Genomic DNA, 20,856 nt, shown 5'->3' on the forward strand with positions numbered 1-20,856 from the left:
AAATTCCATGAACGAAACCCACGGCAATGGTCTTTGGTGTGCCCATTCCTATGGAAGCTACCAGAATTAGCCTTTTCATACGCAAGGCCCTGTCCTGTGCTGGAAGGTGGCCGGGGAGCTGTCCAACCAAGACTCCATGAGGAGCTGAACAAGCAAAAAACCGCTTTGCAGGACTGACAGGGATGATTGCCCAGCCTGGTGTTCCCTGCACGTGTTCACCGCTTGTTAAGACGATGAGGGACCACAGCAAGGGTCATATGGTCCTCATCACTTTCGCAAAAGCAGGTAGGGTGCAGTGTAAACAGACCTTGGAACTAGATGAGCTCTTGCCTACCATCTACCCAGGACCTCTCAGCTTCCTGCTATCAGAAAACAGAAAAGGACCCTAGACCCGCTGGGCTCGAAAAGACACAAGGAAGCACGGGCACTTGTAAATACAGTTAGAGATTAAAAATCCAAAGGCCGGTGGAAATGCTCACCCACCCTGCCCGTGTCCTCCCTTATCTGAGTGAGCGTGCCTTTCATGGCAATGAGCTAGTCACCATTTCTATTCTACCTGGAAAATATTTTCTTGTTAATCAGCCCAAGCTCAGTCAGCATTGCAGTTAAACAGGTGAAAAGAAAAAGAAAAAGAAAAAGAAAAGCCCAAGAATTTAGACCTGAAAAGAACCTCAGAGTCTCATGGTCCAAGAGGTTTATTTAAAGATGAAGGTGGGGGGGGGGGGAGTGCGGTGTGTGTGGGGAGAAGCCCAGAGAGATGAAGTCACTTGTTCAAGACAGCACAGCTAGGTGGCTGAGGACGGGAGAGAGGCATGCATGACCCCAGTCCTAGTGTTAGGCTCTTAGAGAGAAGGGCTGTGCAAAACGCTTCCTGGACCCCCTGAATCACCCTGCTCAGGGACAGCCCCGCACGTGTGGAGGCTGTAGATGGCCAAGAAATCAAGGCCACCGGCTCTTCTAAATTCTCCAGGGAGAAAGTTCCAAGGCGCTGGGGGCCGTTGCGGCAGGATTTTCAAAGGCCTGCAGCAAAAGCCCTGCTCGCAGGGACACGGTCCAGATGTCCTCATGTCCCCTCTGCAGACACAAGGCTCGCACTGCTGCAGTCCACCCCACACAGCAGCAAAGCTGCATCAGGCTCCGTGAGCCCCGGGCACACGTTCAAAACACACCTAGGGTCGCCGCCGATCTGTCTGCCCGCCGGGAAAGTCTGCCCCTCTGCAGGGGCCCAGGAGCCGGCCCCAAGGCTCTGCCTTCTCCTCTCCCGGTCGCTGGCTGTGGCATGGCATGAGAAAACAATGAACCGGCAGAGCAAACAGAAGTCAAGCTGACGAATAACCACACTCAGAAGACAAGGCCCAATTGCTCAGCAGCTTGAGTGGGATTGTGAGAAAACCGTGGGGTTTTCACAGAGCAGGTGGGGTTCGGTGCAAATCCGTAGCGTCTTGCTAATCTTTAGCGATGGCACCTTTGTTCAGTTTCAGGAAGTGCAAGGGGCAATTTTTTTCTTTTCTCTCCCTTGGAAAAGAGACTGCAAAAACAATATAAATTTGTTTCAGCTCAAGATGGGAAGCAAACTGATGTGATGCCTTCTCAAGCTTCCCAAGTTCGGGGTGACAGCGTCGCCCAGAGCTCAGACTCACCTGAGCACATCGTGGGTGGTCAGGGAGTCCCCACTCACACCTCGGGAGAGGGAGCAGCGTGCGATTCTCCCAGACTTACACACACTTAAAGAAATAGTCATCCTCCTGTGTGAAGGAGAGACACTCGAACAATAGACGTGGCCAGGCTGAGTGGACTTGCAGTCTTCTGTTGTTGAGAAGGATGTGGCAGTTCCTCTACGTGGAGGACTTCTTGATCCCTATTATCTCACTGGCTGTTGGATGTGTCGGCTGGTACCTGAATAGAGGTGGCAGAAGCTGGCTAAGAGAAGAAAACTGTTCTCACTCGGGTTCTATAAATTACTCATATTCTCACTTTGATATCAAGTATGGTATGTATTAGAGTGCATGGTTTTGGCTAGAACCAATTTGGAAGGCTATCAAATAAAAAAAAAAAAAACACAAAATAGGGAAAATAAATCCGAAGTATAATTTATGACATGATTTCACTCCCATTACATTCCCCTTAACAAATGCATATGTTTTACAATATCTTGAATAATAATTATTAAACATAGTAAAATACTTCCAAACTTGGCTCATTGCATAATTGTACTTCAAGTGAAAAAAAAATTATCTGAAGCCTTGTCAATATGCCACTTCCTCCCCCCGCCCCCCCGCCAGCTTTTAACAGAAGCAACCTCTCCCGTGGAATAATCCAAGCTGTGTTCAAGAAGTTGGCAAGTAGGTCCAATTAAATGTGGTTTTACTGTATTCTGGCGTTTGCATATCTAGTTTGCCAAGAAGTAATCTTTCACAAAAAAAAAAAAAAAAAAAATCTGTACTGGCCCAGACACAGCCTGGATGGTGCAATGCATCACATAACTTTACCCCATGACTAAGATAATCTTTTTTTTCTTAAATAGCTGTGGAAAACGTATCATACATCCATCATATTTCTATATGAATCACAAAACACCATCCCTTATGGAGTCTCTTACATTTATACATGACAAACTGAAATTCATCTCAATAGCCCTGTTTATTTTAATTATTAAACACGGAAGGGGTTCGCTCTTGGCCACCTGAGCTTGATGAATTTATTCAGACGGACTCCAGTCGGATTATGTGAATGGGGCTGTAAATGACCTATTGACTATTGAACACCGGCGTGTCAAAGCCGCAGTCATACACATTCACGGACCTCGGTACCTGAACCTCAGGGAGTGAGATGCTTCTCTGAGCTTTGCAGATGAAATCTGGGGCCATTCTTTGCTGGGGCTTTGCACGCTCCTGATCCCTTACGGAGGAGCGGACTCTCCTAGTCCCTTCCAGCTAACCAACGCTCTACGTGAACCATCAGCCGTATCCAAAGTCCAGATGGAAAGCTGTCAACAAAGAGGCTCCTTCCGCTCTGCCTACTGCATGATTCATCCCTGGCACGAAGACAGGCCCGGAGATGGCCCCACCACCTTGACTCCCATAGGTGAGCCAGGAGCAGAGCACAGGTGCCCACTCCCCGGCTCAGCAGGGAGGGATCAGGTCAGAAAATGCCGCAAAACGCACAACCTGGCCTTTGTTAAAACCATCATGAGCTCATTAAAAACACATGCAGAAATGGTTAAACAAAATCCCCTAAACCTTTCACAAAATTGCCAGTCTATTAGAAGGACTGAGCTCACAGCAAACTCTCCTTTCCAATGTGTGCAATGGGGCAGCTAATGTCCTTTGGACTCTTGTCTATGGCACTGAGCGGCGGGGGGGAAGGGGGAGGCGGGGAGGGGGGACCTGTTTGTTTTTGGTTCTTGTTTTTCAACTTTTTCCTAACCCAAACTCTTAAATACATCAACCAAAAGGACCTATTTCACCAAACGTGTCTTCTTAAAGTCATGACCTTTTAAAAAAAAAAATCTACGAAAATTATAAAATAAAAAGGAAGATTTGCGTCATTATATCAAGGGGAGAAAGGAGGAACAGAAAAAGAGACGAGTGTGGCAGGAATCCTTTTGTAAAGTGGCACTGCATCAAAGAGCCAAGCGGACACTCCGAAAGGGCTTTCCGACGCCTGTTTACATGGGCAAGACGGACCGTAAGTTTATTCCAGGCAATAAATAGCTACTCAAAGTTTCCCTAAAAGGAGCACAGCAGCTCTGCGTTTCTTCAAGGTGTGGACTTTGAACAGGTGCATCTTCCTCTAAAGGGACTTGCTCATCATCGTGCCACAGCGTGGCTCTAGGCACACGTAACATAGCAAGCACATCGGTGATGTGAGGCCAGAAACGGAGAGGCTGCGAGCTCTGATCTGGCGTGTTCCACCTTCTCTTGGTGAGATCGGAGGAACCCACTGAAGGCTCTGGGCGAATCACTTTAATCTGTGTGCTTCCCTGGGGAGCGGTGCCTGTTCGTTATCGTGATATATATTAATCATGCTGTTGTTTATATTATGACGCAAGTGTAAACGTAAACCAGAGCTTCCGTCTTGGTCTCTTCAACATTAAAGGGGAAAAAAAGTATCTGTGTTCCACTTGGGTTTTTGGATTAGATCATCAGAGAGTTGAAAAGGCTTTGAGAGATTTGGCAGAGGAACCAACAGTGGCATGTGAGTTACACAAGGTTCGTGTAGGTAAACGTGTGGACCACCTACCAGCCCACCTGGGAATGTGCAACCGTTCCCATGACTGTGCTCCTTTCCTGTTTGCACTGCACTTAGAGGTTGCTTTCCTCCAGGCCTGCTTAAAACTGAAATAAAGTTGAGGCATTCAGTGCTCCATGGATTAAAATCATAAAATTCCACCTTGAACACAATCCACATTGGTAAGAAGGCTGGATGCTAAGGAGAAACTTCCTCTCAGGGTAAGAAATAATAATTGTCATAACAGTGATGTCACCTCAGATGACAGACTCAGCCCCTTGTCTCTGAGCCTAACGTTTTGCACATCTGTGGTCACATTATTCTAAGGAAGAAGGTGAGGTGGGCATATTACTCTGGTCTCAGAAACGGAAAAATGAAGGTGTCAGGGCACGGTCCCTTCCGTGTCATTGGTAGACCTTCTGCAAATTTCTCCTCAGTCTTCTGTTCAGCAGCCGATCCTGAGAGAAGGAGGTGAGAAACATTCCAAGAACTGAGGCCAATTTTCAGATTAAGCGGAAAACTATTCAGTTCTCCCACTTGGGCGGCAAAATGAGTTTCGAGGCTTCTGTCTGGCTGCCACCCGGCCATGCCGCCATGTTTCTTCTCTCCCTCTCAAATGGCCAGCGACAGGTCTGTCAACCCTATAGTCAGTAGCCCTGCAAGAAGCAGGGCCTCGTTGTGGTTGAACAAATAACATGTTTTGGAAACCCAAGCAACTCTTTTTGTGGCCGGGAGCAGAGAGAGAGAGCGTGTCAGTCAGTAGACTTCTGCCAGGGTTTCCGCTCCTGGAGAGCCTAAGGCAGAGGGCCCAAGACATGCCTACCTCTGACACTGGCAGAGAGTGTTCTTCTGTGATGTTTTTAAAATAGTTGATAGGCTCGAAGCCAGGAAGAGACATCGTAGAATTCCAGTCTTGGGTTCGGTTTGTAAATACACACAGCAGACAATGGTAAGCGCAATGGTGGTAAACATATAATTCCGTGATGCAAGGTTTATCCCCTGGGCATAACCAGAATGTAGATTTCAGATTCAGACGCCACCAAAGATGTGCCCAGAGCGAGGAATTCACCCTTCGTGTGCTTCTAAAGAGAGGAAAACCTCGTGTCTGAAATGATAGATGGTCAATGGCTTGGGGAATGTATGAAATGTTTGCAAAATCCTTTCAGTTCCTTCCCCTCCCCTATGCCTAGCTCTGCACCTGCCCCTCTATGCCCAGGATAAATAAACTGGAAATCACTTTTGTTCCTTCAAGCTCTGAGTTTTTGTGATTTTAGATGGGTCTCTGTGGAAGCCCATGTGCTACAGCAGTCTGTAGGGGAGGGTATCCGACACTCAATACAGGTCTTCAAATGATGGAGAATAATTGGACCATTAGATTATTTTCAAATTCTGGCCATTAGATTGTTACAATCCGAATAACAAAATTAATTCATTATTTCAAGAACATTCAGTCCAGAATGCAAATTTTAAAAATTCAGGATACAGAAGTAAGCCTGGGATTGTTTTTGTTTATAATGCTTAAAAGTTCTGTTATTTTTGGAGAAGGAAAAAATTATATATGTATTATTAAGTAAGAATAACAATGTGAGGATTGATTGCCTTCAAGGGCATCATTTGACTGACTTTTAAACGGAAACACTTCAATCATTAAAATCCTTCCATGCTGGTCAAGCCTCCAAACCCGCCTGTATTTTGACTAAAGTATTATTTATACTGCAAGATAAGCACCTTTACGAAGCAAATGGAACAAAAATGATGACAAACCCTCCCTCCCTCCCCTTTTGCACATAAGTGATTCTAGTACTGCTCTGAGGCATCCCTCAAGTAAAATAACATATAAATAGAATGTGAGAAATCACCACATTTTCTAGACTCCACACTTAGTATGAAAAACAAAACTTCACTGTGCCCCAACATCCCCTCTAATTTTGTTTTCTCTTAACCTAGGGATTTCATGCAGTTCAGTGTCATTTGTTTTAATAAGTCCCCGGAAATACCTCAGCTCCTTCGTCCGAGTGCTCTGCCCGTACCCACCCCCGCCCCCCCCCCAGCCCGCCCATGTAGTTTGCTGGTGCAGACTGGCAAATACGGCCAATCTCAATGTAGTTTTCATTTCAAAGTCGTTTCCATTCTTTCACGATGGTAGAAATTCAGACATGACACCGACTGGGTTGGAAAATTCATGGGTGCAGAGTGGTGTCAAAACCACTCCTTGCATAAAATTTTACCCTCTATAGGAGGGACATGGAGACATGGAGAAAACAGAGGACATTATATGAAGTAGAAATTTCAGTTTGGGTCTCAGCAGAAATAAGAACGTAAAGGCATATTCCCGTATTCCGTCTGCACCCCTCACCCCCTCCAGCTTCTTTGGGTTTATTCAGTTGCGAAGTCTTGGGGATCCTGAAATCTTAAATGTATCGTGTCTGTGCTTTGATTGTAAACCTGCACCATTGTCCCTTCCCGGCCCATCCTGGAGAGGCTGTCTTTCTCAAAGGAAGTTAGTTATAGAAATAACTTTATAAATTTGATCTTCTTGGGATATGATTCTGTGCTCAAACTTCTATCCGGTGAGGACTGTAAGTTACACAGAGAAACAGTGTAAAGCAGGAGAAATGGATTTTTTTTTTACACTGTTTCACTAACTTCCGTGGCTGTGGCTCACAAGCAAGAAATACTTTTCTTAAATGTTTTAATTCTCCATTAGTATACCATTGTGCTTTTCTGAAAATTGTCCAAATAGACATCCTTAGGAAGCATTGTCGTCTGTCCAGTAAACATGAAAGAGGCATTTCAATATTACCAAACAGCTTGTTTACACGATACGGTTCCAAGGAGGTGGTCCACAGAAAAGATATATGTATAGTTTTAGTCTGCTTTTTAAAACAAATGTAAGAGATTCCCATGAAAAGCCTGAATGTTCTTCCTTTGATCAAAGATCATCTCAGAGCATTCGACATACAAAAAAATGTTAGTGTCTTTCTTAATCCTTTCAGAGGTAAAGTGCACACTGCATTGAGTAGTATTTTTTCAATGAAGTAAATACACCCCTCTTTATGAGTATTCTAAGTAATGGATATTTTTTAATCACACACGGTTAAGATGCATTCCTTTATGCTCTGTCACATGTCAGAGTTAGCTTGGGCCCGGCATAGCACACATAAATAAACTTTTCCCATTCCTTCAAGTTCAGTACTGTTGTATAAGCATTATGTACTGAAACACCAGATTTAATCTACCCTCTAAATGTTTCCTAATATTCAGATACATTTTCCATACACCACCTCATACTAACTACAAATGTACTTCTTATCAAACTTCGATATTTAGGCCAATAGGACTTCTTCAATTCCTATGCAGTCATATTAAGCATGCATACTGACATTTAATAAAAACGACCTGATTTAATGATTAACTACAGAGATTATAACACACTGTAAAATAAGTCATTTCCGTGAAGGGACTCTCTATGGGTGTCATACTGCCTCTCAAAGCCACTCTAAATATCCTCACTGAAACTGTTACGGACTAATGTGCCACATTTTAAAGCCAAATTGGGTTTTCACTCTTCTCTTGCCAAACAGAGAGAATGCCTCCTATAGCAAAAGGCAGATTCAACTGCACACCCATTCCCGAAGACTAGAAAGAGGGCGAAAGTGCCTGGAAATTCAAGGAAAATTTTAGTTTCAAAAATTGTTTTGTAAAGTACCCTTCAGCCAAGGGAAATACCACATTCACATAAACCTAGCGATTGTGATCCATAGTCAACTAGGAAATGTTAAAATAAAATCAGAAAAGTTGACTGGTATATTTGTCTCTCTCAACAAAAATCCGATTTCTCTCAAGGGCTTGACTATTTTCAGAAAAAGCTACGCTGTGAGCCCAAGTTACCGGGATAATTAATTGAACAATTGAGTGTACTAAGGTATTTGGGCTTAGAAGAGAAACTTTTCAAGCTTCTGTTTCATTTCTATGACCTCACCCTTTCTTGTTACAATGTTTTAAATTTGAAGAGTTTAGCTTCATTTACAAGAAATTAACAAAAATGAGAAATAATTTTTAAGGGATCAGTTTGCAAAAATACTAAAAGTTTAATTTCTAAAATGTCTGTGAAAATAAACGACTACTTCTAAACACCTCCAGTGACATCAGTAAGATCTGACTGCTTTAGCTAACTCTTCACAATGTTAAGAAAATCTAAGGAGCGGGGAGGTTAGAAACATGTTTCTTTCTAATTGGAGTTGACTTGAAATAAAAAAAATAGGTACTTCTACATTTGAGACCAAAGGCTCACATACGAAGATATTTTGCCACGTTACTGTTGGCAAAAGGTAGAAAAATGTTAACATAAGGGACAAAATTTTGTCAGTGTAATAAACTTGGACTATGGCCAAAATAAAACTCCTAAAAAAGCTATTTGTTTAAAAGAAAACAATAAAACTATTATTTTATTTTTTAAATGGTATGATCTCTAGCATGTTAATGCCAAATGATTTTAAGGAAAAGGATAGAGCTCTTCCGTCCTGGATTTCAAAGTTCACACTTACTTGATTCACTTTATCAGCAATTTAAAACATTGTAACAAACAATTAAACAAAAATTTAGGTCAGTGTCTACAAATGAAATATAAGATTATCTGAGTTTCCTAACCAGAGGTATATAAAAGTTTCCCCAATTATATTAGAAATCAAAGAATGTTTTAAGTTTTCTAGGAATAAAATATAGTCCTACAATACAGGAAATTTTGAGATCTTAAGACTTTAAAAAAAATTCTTGTCTCCTACAGTGGGGTTTGTAAAGTCTAATTTTTATGTACTTGTGTTTCATTGAAACTTGCGAGACTCAAGATTTTTTAAGTAGCATGACTTCTTGGGTAAAAAACTCAACTGTTTTCTTTGATGATAGTTCAAAACAAAAGATTTACTTGGAAAAATGAATATTTTGACCATTTTAATGTGCACCCTTGTGTAATTATAACATGGTGTTCACCTTTTTCTAGGCTCTCAAGAACCTGTTTATAGGTAATCATGACAAGTCTGTTAAAGAAAAACTCTACTTGATTCACCCATTAATCTGATAGCATAAATAACCAGAAAGGAAATCCAAAACCAATATCCCTAACATTTTATACTTCTGGGATATTCCCTAGGGTGCAGCTTACACACAATGCTGGGCCCACAGTGATCTAGGGCATGACTGACTACCTAAAAAAACAGATGGTTTCAAAAGTAAATGAAATCACATAGTTAAAATACACTTAGACATCAGCCAGATGTCAAAGGGGGAATCAATTTGAATGGTTTCCAACGTGATTACATGACAAATTAATTTCCTTTTTTTTTGAAATGTAGCAAATGAACAACTGATTCCTTCACTTCTCTTAACAAATGTGGCGATTTATGTAATTGATATTCTGTCCTAGGTTTGCAAGAAATGTTTTAAGTAGTTATTTCTTCCAAATCACACGTCAAAATATTGTTTTCATGAGTATATCCAGCTAAGTTTAAGACAATGCTCATTTTAAATTAGATGCTAGTTGGTGAAACTAAATTATAACTCTCAACATCTCAACAAAACCAGAAAGTTTTGAGGGACTATGACCAGTTACTACAGGAACTGAAAACACAAAATCCACCTTCTCTACCCCAGTTCCCTCCACCCACCCCGCACCGACCCCCACCTCCAGCCCTTTTTAAAAATAAGCTTGTAACTGCTGAAAAATAATTCTGTGGAGTTCAAATACACATTCCTCTTTCACGTGAAACAACATTTGGTTGGTTAAAACCCAGTGTGAGTTACGTGTAATAGAAATCCTGCTTCAACCAAAAAAAAAAAAAAAAAAAAAAAACAAATGCAGGGATTCCAAATAGTAAACTACTAATTGCGCTGATTAAAAAAATCTTTTTGGATTCTCAACCAAAGCCATCCAGGAGCTCACAAGTATAGTTCCAAGCTCTGGACCTTGTATCTCACTTTTTCTATGGAAGTTAAGAAAATTCCCATTCCTATTGGCCTTATAACATAAATGTATTTTATTGGACAGCAGTCATGTAAAACTGTAACTTCATATGTATCTCTAAAGGCTGGAAGGTACTGACAGATACAGATCTGAGGGTTTACAAAAACTCTCTCAGGTCTGCGCCGGCCCTACGCACACTTAGGACCGAGTGTGACAATTCTAAAGTGCTGTCCGGGACCACGCGTGCTCTGTCCATCCACCAGCAGTGTTTCTCACCCTGACACGCCTCAGACCATCACAAAATCGGGACGATCACAAAAGTGAGGGTCTGGAGTCCTTGTAACTGCATTTTCAAAGTAAAACTCTGAGAATTCAAAGTTGGGAACATCTGAGCTCTCCCAGCCACAAAAAGGACCCGTGGAGCCCATCTCGAACGATCGAATGCTTGTTAATGGGATTGCCTAGAATTCCAAGTTGTTAGCCAAGCACTCTTCCAAGTGAAGACATCCGGTCTCCTCAGCCTTCCACTTACACCAGAACACAGAATAGGTTGGACCGGCCGACTCAGGGTAAGATCACCCGCGAGAGGGACTCAGCGTGTGTGTGAATGAGCAGCTGTTGTAGGCGGTATGATGAAAAGCCTAGACTGCCCCTTGAAGTTTTATAGATTCACCCACTCTTGATCTAGGTTGTAGAAAACGGGTCACGTTTTAAAAATGTGCATGAGGCCCTTAAGTGACCAGAAGCCAAGATGACTGCACATCTCTGTTGGCGTTAATAAGGCATTCTAGTAACTTCGTAAGCCCCGGATAGAACGGATATTAAAAACGAGGGCACCAGGTACATACACACTTAGGATCTATGGGGTAGATAGATCACAATGAAAAGAACACACGCGAAATTCTCAGTTCATATAATTTATTGCAGTTAGCACACAGTTTAAAAATTCACCAACACACCAATAGTACAAAACTAAACAGCATTATAAGTTATTCCCCCCTCAGGAAAATAAAACATACTATGATTGTCAAAGCTAGATGTCAGTCTAAGTTTTAGAACAAAGGAAGAATGTGAAACTAATAAAAGGGAAAAGCAATCACTCACAATGACCACAAAAAGAAAATCCAAAAGAAAGTCCGTTTTCTCAGACATTGATTGTCTCCTCTAAATTAATAAAAATTATTTTAACATAAACTGTATTTAAAAAAAAAAAAAACAAACTAGAAACTCTTCAAGTAACTAAAGATAATGCTCCAAGGCCATTTTCACAGCTTTTTTTGTTTGTTTGTTTGCTTTAAATGCCATTACAGCCAAATTAACACACATTTGACCAAATATTTCCAAAACAGTCCAGCAACACACAATGGAGTTTTCCATTCAGTATCTTAAGCACAAAAATAGGCTATGTTTACAGTAGTTAAGGCGATCAAATTTTAAACAAAAGCAATTAAAAAAAAAAAAAAAGGGAAAAACAGCAAACGTTTTCCATGCTACTCCCATAGACCTTATTTGTAAGTGCAAGACAGGAAAACAAACACTGTGCAAAATGCTTTTGCCCTGCGCGCTGGTCATTAAAAACCACACGTTGGGCTGCAGCCTGTGCTGCATGATACACATAGTCTACTAACCCCCTTCCCCACCTTCCCCACGTCAATCAAGGCAGGCCAGTCCTTTCAGCCCGGGGCTTTTTCAGTCCATAGAATCTTTTCATGAGTTGGGGTGGGGGTGGGGGTGGGTGTTGGGGGGGGGGGGGATGATGAAGGAGGGGAGGGAGGGAGGGTTAAGGAAGAAGGGGAGAAAAAGAAAGGGGAGCCAAAAAAAAAAACCCAAAAACAAAAATAAAAAAAAAGAGAGAATGACCTATTGTCAATTTGTGCAGTAGTTATTCTAAAAATGCTCCACTGGGTAAATGTGTACCCCTAAACTTTGAGCTGGCATGGGTTCTGTGCAATCAGAAGTCTGTTACAAATGCACACTGCACATGCAAATCTTTAAGCCGTTTGTAAACATTTATATTTTCCTTGTTATGTAGCGAAGTTATCAATTTGCAGCTTAAGTTTTTATTCAGCTTAACAGTTTCAACTTAAAGACAGTGGGAAAGTCAATTTAAATTATATAAAATAAAAATAAAAACAGTGCATTTACGTTCTTCATAACACCAGGTTTTTTTTTCCCCAAACGGTGCTATTTTGTTTTTCTAAGGAAATTAAATAATTTTAAACTCACTCGTTAAAGTTATACAATGCAAACAAAGACAAAAAATATATTGAAACTCATGCATTTCTGTAGCGTTAATATTTACTTTTCAAGACTCAACTAAGAGCATCAACACAACCTGTCAAGTTCTTTGACACCCCCCCCAGCCCGTGTAATCAATTACAGTATACAAGAACAGTAATTCACATTTTTCAACACACAGTTCAACACTGCTGGAGCTGCAGTATCCTTTTCCATCCCAAGCAAACCTTCACAAAGACAGCGTCCCAGTGAGCCCAGTGTACTTTCCGCATTTCTCTCATTGGGAACCGTCAGGAAACCAGAAGTTGCCACAGAAAGTTTTAAGTCAACTGCTTGTTTAAAAATAGATAATCCAGCATCTCAGAAATCTCCCATTTGGGTCTAAAAGCATTCAGGTTTCCAACAGCCAGAAAAGATTCATGCAATTTGTGACATATAGAGAGGCTAATAAAACTGGAGGGGATCTCTACTCCGAAACAAAACAAAACAAAACAAAAACAAAGTGGAAAAAGAGAAAGAGAGAGAGAGAGAGAGAGAGAGCGAGAGCGAGAGCTCAGAAGACAATGCAGTGTCGACAAAATGAAGCCCTGTGAAAGCATCTTGTGATAGGACGACCTGTTTCAAAGGTTCTTATTGGCTTCCTCCCCCTGCCCCCTCGAAAGAAAAGGCCCTCTCTAGTCTCCGACTTGCTCCAGAGTCTCTTTTACCAGAATGCTAAATTAGCGAGAGTCTCATGCTACTCTAAAGTGCAAAACCGAGTCAACACCCCGACGTCTTAGTTCCAGGAAACAAGGCTGCTTTTAGACCGTACCACAACTAGATAGAGATCTATGTATATATATGTACGTGTCGATATATATATTATTTATATAGAGAGAGGGATAGAAAATTATTTCCAGAGTTCTTGAGAGCTATCTTCTAAGGTCCAGTCTCTGACCGCGGGCAAGCTCAGGGCCTCGCTTTTGACAGACAAGGAGTTCACCAACTCACAGTGGAACTTGCGGATGTGTCTGTACAGGTCCCCCGACTGCGTGAACCTGCGCTCGCACCACTTGCAGGCGTGCGGCTTCTCGCGCGTGTGCACCACGGCGTGGCGGCTCAGGTTGTGCGAGTACTGGAAGCTCTTGCCGCACTGCGTGCACGTGTAGGGCTTCTCGCCCGAGTGGGTCCGCTCGTGGCGCTTGAGCGTGTACATGCACGAGAAAGTCTTGCCGCACAGCGAGCAGGTGGGCACGTTGACGTCGGCGGCCGGCTTGCCGCGCAGCCCGTCCTGCTCGCGGAAGTGCGTGCTCAGGTGGATCTGCAGGATGTGCGGGCTCGGGAAGACCTTGTTGCACAGCGGGCACATGAAGATCTGGCCGGCCGGGCTCAGGATGTTGGACACGTAGGGCAGCAGGCCGCCGTCCACGGCCGCCTCGGCCGGGCCGCGCTCGTGCTCCGGGCTCAGCATCTCGTCGTCGCTGGCCTTGTCCTCGCGCTCCAGCTCCCTCAACACCGAGTCCTCCCGCAGCGGAGCCAGGTGCGCCGGCTCGTACGGCCCGCGGGCGTTAGCGCCCCCGCTCTCTTTCGCGGCGCTATGCTCCATGTCATAGTCATTAGCGCCCACCTCGCCCTCCTCACACGGAGCCTCTTTCTCCACCTTCACCTGCACCAGGTTGCTTCTCAGCACGTCCTGTGAAGAGAAATAAGAGCTGTTCAGATTTTCAACTCCTGACAGGCTGGACTTGACAGACAGGTCCAGCACACAGTCAACATCTGCCGAATCCCTCACGGAGGCGACAGACCTCTGGGACAAAGACTCTGTGGAGCTGCAGGGGCTGGCCACTGTTTTTCCAGCTGCCGCGGCGTGTGGCTCTGCGTCCCCGCCGGCCGGGGGCAGGCCCGCCGAGTCCGAGGGCAGGCGCATCCACATGTTGCCGGGCTCGGCCGCCAAGTCCCTTTTGCCGGGCAGGAGGCTCAGCTTGTCGTCCTCGCCGTCGTCCTCGTCGCTGGGCAGGTCGCCCGCCATGTGGCTGCTGCCGTCCGAGAGGCTCTCGACTTTGTCCGAGCAGCTGGAGGCGTCCTCCTCCTTCTTGGTGCTGTCCGCCTCGGTGGTGGCTTTCTCCTTCAGCTTCTTTTTGCACACTTTGACGATGTCGTACATGTGGAGGTAACTGGCAGCTGCGAGCACGTCTTCAATGGGCAAGTCTTTGAACTGGAGTTTCCCTTCGTACATGAATTCAAGCAGGAGCGCGAAAGCCGGGGCTGTAACAATGTCGCTGTTCAGATGAACAATGTCCCTTTTGTCCAGCTGGTCCTTGTAAAAGAGGTGGAAGTACATGCTGCACGAAGCCAGCACAGCTCGGTGCGCGCGGAACTGGGCATCTCCCACCAGGACGGTGCAGTCACAAAGGAAGCCCTGGTGCCTCTGCTCGCTCAGACACTGCAGCAAATGTCTACTGTGGTCTGGGAACTCCATGCTGTCTTCATAACCTGGGGACAGAGACAGTCCTCGTGAGAGCCTGCTCAGGAACAACTTTCCGCCGCCCGGGTCCCCGTTACCAACAAAAAAAAAAAAAAAAAAAAAAAAAAAAAAAAAAAAAAGAGAGATAATGACAGTGATTCGGCTTGGGCCGCCGAGGTACCCGTCCCTGCATTTTAATCAGGCTCGTGACCCGAGGACGACCAGACCGCACGCACGAAACCCAAACGCGAGAAGGAAAAACGTACCCTTTCCCAACTCCCTTACCCCAGCCCAACAGTCCCTGACGCATCCCCACCTTCCTGGAACTTTCCGGCAAGTTTTAAAAGCCTTCTGTTTCACTACTGGCCCTTATTGAGAGTGAGAATTTACATCTCTTTCAGGAGAAGTGAACCTACTCATCAAATTATGTCCTACGAAACCTGCAACAGCTCGTAGAGCGAACAAAGAAAAGTCCCAAACACATTCTGGAAGATTCAGAAAACTTGTTCAACCATCCTTTTTTATTCCATTACTTTTGATACATGACTGCGCTTAGAAAGCACAATTTTAACACACACGCACTGGCTGAATCAAGGGGAAAAAAGTGAAATCGCATAATTAGCCCAGAAATTAGCAAACAACTCACTTTTAAAGTCAGAGTGTTACAACAACAAAAGCCCTGTGTATAAAAACAGATGTTAACGCCTTAGGATTTGCAGGTAGAGCCCACGTGTACAAGAGATCAGAAAGAACTACACCAACAGATGGAAAAGATCATCTTTACTATGAACAAATCCAAATATTTTTTAAGTGAATGGAGGGGGGAAAAAAAAAAGTAGTATTTCTTTGTAAAAATCTGTACATCTAGGATATGAGGAACCAGAAGGGCTTCCCTTCACTCTGAAAATTCTCACCTAAACTTTGATCCGTTGCAAAGCAAATGAATTCCATATTAAAATGATTTCAAACTTTTAAATAAAGGCATATTGTATTCAAATGAAACTCCAAAGCTTTACAGGTTCAACATTCCCCCCCCACCACCCCAAAAAAAAAAAAAAAAAGGCCTTGCTAGAAAAAGAGAAACTATTTTTTTCTGACTCTGCCTTACCTCATTCAACAGAAAATACTTTGTTACAATAAAACTTGATATATTTTGTTCTCTCACTAGCTTCTATTCTCTCAAATATGCATCGTTGCCCTTGTTTTCTGGTGAAGGAGGGTGAAATGGAGGGGGAGCAAAGGCGAGGAGGTACAAAGGGTCAAAATTCAACTGTAAAATTCAACTCCTTAAAAAAAAAAAAAGAAAAAAAAAATCAAGAAAACCCGACTTCCCTTTTCCTATGACCAGAAGCAAGGTTCCACACCAACCAGCTCAGAAAGTACATTTGGGGAACGGATACATGGTAATTTAATATTCAGAAATTACCTCCCTGCTTTTTCTACACTTTGCCCAAGATGGGCTAAAAGTTTCATCCTAGCCCCCAAATGCGTTCCGCACGACGCCCCAGCTAGAATACACCAAGATTTACAATACAATCACTTTGAGTGCTCCACAGCTAACATCAATCCTAATCCTTGAGAGGGCTAAAAATAAAGATTGGAGGGCAGCTCACAAGGTAGCCGTGATCAAATTAGGAGGCTGACAGGACAGAGAGGGACGAAGAAGGAAGCTTATAAACATCTGATCCAGCTGACTGTGGCCATATGGCAGCTGCTGCCGAGATAAAGAGATTAAGAATGGAGGAGTGCGATTACAGCTGTCTGGCCAATTCAGGCAGCTCAAATCTACAAGTTCTAAATTAGTCGCTAACACAAAAACTCCTGCAAATAATTATTGTTATGCTGAAATAAAAGATCTCTTAAATATATATTTGAAAGAGAAATGAGGAAACCAGTCAAACTATTCTCCTGGGGACAAAAGTTTTTTTTTTCCCCCTTTTTAAAAAACCTTCGGTTTCAAAAGCACTTACAGCTGTATGTTTCAGTAGTGCTGCTGAATGTTTTTGAAGAATAAAGTTTCAGAGTGGAATTAATTACACAACAATCTAGCTTCTTAACTAGAATAATCTTCTCATATAAGTTTGATCGCTGGATTCCAGGCAGTTTACTATTTCTCTCCCCCACTACCCCAAAAGCAAAAGGAGCCTAAATCGCAGTGAACAGAAAAAAGCATTCTAATCCAAAGTGATCTCAAAAAGCAACATTTCAAAGCCTTTCTTAGCATTTCAAAACTTGAAATATTTCTGTGTATAAAAGTTATTTACTTGCTCGAGCAAAAGGGATAAAAATTAAAACTAAACGAGCCCAAGACTTTCAACTCCAACAAGATGTTCATTTAATACTCGATTTCATATATTATTCCTAAACTGGGTTAGAAAAGTAATGTGATTTTTTTTAATTAAATAAACAAAACACCAAAACAGAAATATGCTCAATCTAATCTCTTGCTACTCCTACCTTTAGGACACATAAACCTGATTAAGTCCTTTCCTCTGAGTCTCGCTGGCTCCAGGTCTGTTACATCGGTGGAAAAAAAGCAGACTAAGAGAGACAGATGCAAAGTGGAGATGATGTTAGAGAGGAACGAGATACCTTCTCCACCACAGATCCGCACACACTAACTCCCTGTCTGTGTGTTAGAATAAAAGGCTGAGGGATGGCAGGCTGTCAGCTGCTCTGACATCATGTTCAGATGGAAATGCTACCTCCAGCTGTGCTCCTTTTAATGCCATATGCTACTCCTCTACACTCCTGCCACCAGCTTTTTCTTAGGAGAACTTTTCTCTTCTGTTAGTATAAACAAAATACTTCAAAGTCTCCCTTTTTTTCCCCCAAACTTTCTAACAGAAGAAATTGAAAAACTCAGCATATGGAGTTCTACTGTATTTATGGAATAGCAACACTTCTGTCTTAAGTTGGTGGACTGGCTTACATACTGACAGCACACTCAAGCCACGGTGCTATTCAGGAAATCCAGATTCACTTTTATTCAACTCCAACGTTTAGTTTCAAAGGCAGCTTAGGGATATTTTTAAACCAACCCAATTGACATCTCCAGTCCCATTTCGACATTATTATGGCACTTTCATATTTTCCCCCTGCCGAGATCATGGCATACGTGTCTCAGGAGGGTGGAAGACTATTCAGAACTACTGCTCCAGCCTGGTTCACCTTCTTATTCCCCTCTTATTTAACTATTTATCTCCAGCTTCCCTCTCAACGCAATTTCTCACACTGCCAGTTCATGCAAATTTCAAGTCTCGGTATCAACGTGGTGAAACTGCACTTTCTGAAATCCTGGAAAGTACTTCGGTTCAATGAGACAAATTAATAAACGGTCACAACCTGCTACCACCACTTAACGTGAACGCTGCACCTGCGTATCTGATCCGCCTCCCGGCTCAGAAAAAGCAGAACTTTGTCTTCCCCTTGATCTGTGTCCCATAACAATCTCTTTTTGGGTCACTCTGTAATGTTTCGTGATCACAAGAAAACCTTTCAGAAAGGAGGTGGGGGGGGGGGGAGCAGGTTGAGTAAGTTTGGGAACTTTTTAGCTAGACTTTGTGGGTCTTTACTAATGGCTGATGAAATCGTAAGGTAACCCGGGCTGGGCCGACCAGTGCCCTGCAAGGTGCTGCGACATCTGTGAATGTCAAATACATCTCCACAGACTCCCGGGAGGGTGAGGAGTAGAACAGGCCTGAGGCGCAAGTGTCGCAGCCCTGCCTGGTGATCAGCACTCCGTTCTCATTAGGAAACCGCGGCAGAGTTAAAGAGTAACAAAACCCAACGTCTCGGTCCTGTCCTTCTCGCTCTGCCAAAGTCACAAACCTAACTTTCTCTAACTTCGCGGGGAATGACAGAATGACGAACGCCTATGCCAGGAGGCACCCTTCGCAGCTAAATTCCTTCTCAGCCACACAGCCTCTACTCCACAAATGCCCTCGCCCCATTCCAATATATCAGACATTAATCACCCCATTTACCCAGTGGGGTGGGGGGTGAGTGACAGTTTAATGAGTCCCAAGCACCGCAATGGGCCAGCGACTCCCACCCCACAAATCAACCCCTTCACGTCTTGCTACCGCGGGGTCCAGAGAGGTTTTGTGGGGTTGGGTTTTTGTTTTTCCAAGAGGTGGGGGCGAGGGTGCGGGGGTAAGAAATGCAAATGTCCACGTAGTTGGCCGTGCATAAAACACACGGGGAAAGAGGAAGGTTAAACCACAGGGAAGGAGGAGGAGGGCGGAGAGCCGGTGCAGCAGGAAAACACCTTAAACAACAGACGAGAAAACAGACCCGGGTCACGGCAACAACAAAAGAAAAGTCGTAAGAAGCAGCCCGCGGGAGGAGGGTGGCTGCCACCGCTTCCCCGACGCCGCGGCGCGCGAGCCCCCGGGGCCTCCCGGCAACTGCACCAGCCCGGGAGGGGCCCCTCCCCCGCCGGCCCCCTCCCCCCCCCCGCCCCCCCGCGGGCGCCACTGCAGCTGCACCGGTCCCCGGAGCCGCGGCCGTCCCGGGCGCCGCTGCAGCTGCGGCGGCTCCCAAGCCCCCCTCCCCCAGCCCGCCGCCCTCCGCACCCGGGAGGCGCCGCCGCAGCTGCACCGGCCGGGAGCCCGCCCCGCGCCGCAGCTGCACCGGCCGGGGGTGGGAGGGGGGGGGCGCGGAGCGGGCGAGCCCGCACCCCGCCCGACCCCGCAGCTGCGGCGGCCCCGTCCCCGCGCCCGGCCTCCCGCAGCTGCGCCGCCCCCCGCCGCCCCAGCCGCTCCAAGCACACAAACTAACTCCACTCGCGGGGGCGCCCCCGGCCCGGCCCGCCCTCCGCCCGCCCCGGCCCCGCCGGCCGGGGCCGCACAGCTGGCGCCCCCCGCCCGCCAGGGGGCCGCGCGCGGAAGGGGGCGCCGGGTCAGGGGCCGGGGCGGGCGCCGGGACTCACACGGAGCGGCCCTAAGTCACCGCGTCCCCGCCGCCGCCGCCGCCGCGTCCTCCGCCTCCTCCTCCTCCTCCTCCCGGCCGCCGCCGCCGCCGCCGCCGCCGCCGGACTTGGTGGGCTTCCTCCTCCTCTTGCCCCCCTCCCTCCCGGCCCCCCCGCCCCCCAATCCCGGCTCCGTCGCCCGCTCCCCCCTGCCCCCTCCCTCCCTCCCGCCCACCCCCGCTGGCAGCCGGAGGAGCGCGGCGGAGCGAAGAGGGCCCCACTCTCAACGGCTCCCCATGGCAGCAGCCCAGCGGCGGCCGCAGCCTGCCAGACACAGCGAGGGAGCGAGCGAGGGAGCGAGCGCGGAGCCGCCGGCCTGGGGGGGGGGGGGGGGGAGAGGAGGGGGCGGGGGACAGGGGGGCGGGCGGGGGAGGGGGAGGGGAGGGGGCGGGAGGACGCACCACGCACGCACGCGGCGGCGCCGGCCAGATGTTCCCCCCCACCCCGCCCAGCCTCGGCCCGCCCCGCTCCTCCCCCTGCCTCCCTCCCTCCCGGCGTGGGGCCTCTGCGATTGACCGTAAGCGGCTGGACCGGAGCTCCTTGCCCGCCTCCAGCGCGCAATCTCCTCCAATAGGAGGGCGGCTTTGCAGGAGGGCGGAGGGAGTGGCGGGCAACTGTCGGATTGACAGGGAGACTCAGCCAATAGGAGAAGCGAGCCGGAGCTGCCGCTCGCGCGCGCCAATCGCGGGCAGAAACTGTCGGGGTGGGCTGGGCCCGGGCGGGCGGGGGCCGGCAGCGAGGCGGCGCGGGGCGGAGTCCTCGGGCGCAGCGGCGGTGGCGGCAGCGGCGCCCCTCTGGGTGACTTGGCCGTGAGAAAGTGAAAGGAGCCCGCAGGCGGCGGCGACAGCTGCGCTGGGAGGGGCCTGTCTCCGGCCTCGGAGGCCTCGCGCGCCCTGGGGGTGTGGAGCGAGCTTTTCCGTGTGCACCGTGACCACCATAAATACACTTTTAAACCTAGTGCGGCTCGTCCGCGCGGACTTGCGCCGGTTTCCTCCGGAGGCAGGGCCCCCGGGG

General features: G+C 46.4%; 1 protein-coding gene across 3 annotated transcripts; it reads right to left on the reverse strand.

Annotated features, from left to right (window-relative positions):
• Window positions 1-11,090: 11,090 nt before the first annotated feature.
• Window positions 11,091-19,932, reverse strand: ZBTB18 (zinc finger and BTB domain containing 18). 3 transcript variants are annotated; one of them, XM_060643343.3, is made up of 3 exons: window positions 17,328-19,148; window positions 14,212-14,899; window positions 13,987-14,099 (listed from the first exon to the last, which is right to left on the reverse strand). In XM_060643343.3, the coding sequence occupies exons 1-3, from the start codon at window positions 17,338-17,340 to the stop codon at window positions 14,090-14,092; spliced, it is 711 nt and encodes a 236-aa protein (XP_060499326.1). In that variant the 5' UTR covers window positions 17,341-19,148; the 3' UTR covers window positions 13,987-14,089. The 3 variants fall into 3 exon arrangements, with proteins under 3 accessions (XP_078297276.1, XP_060499325.1, XP_060499326.1); XM_078441150.2 differs by lacking the exon at window positions 17,328-19,148 and adding an exon at window positions 19,804-19,932 and having other exon boundaries at window positions 11,091-14,899; XM_060643342.3 differs by having other exon boundaries at window positions 11,091-14,899.
• Window positions 19,933-20,856: the final 924 nt, after the last annotated feature.

This window comes from Panthera onca, chromosome F1 (assembly GCF_046562875.1).
Source record: "Panthera onca isolate mPanOnc1 chromosome F1, mPanOnc1 haplotype 2, whole genome shotgun sequence".
Taxonomy (NCBI): Eukaryota; Metazoa; Chordata; class Mammalia; order Carnivora; family Felidae; genus Panthera; species Panthera onca.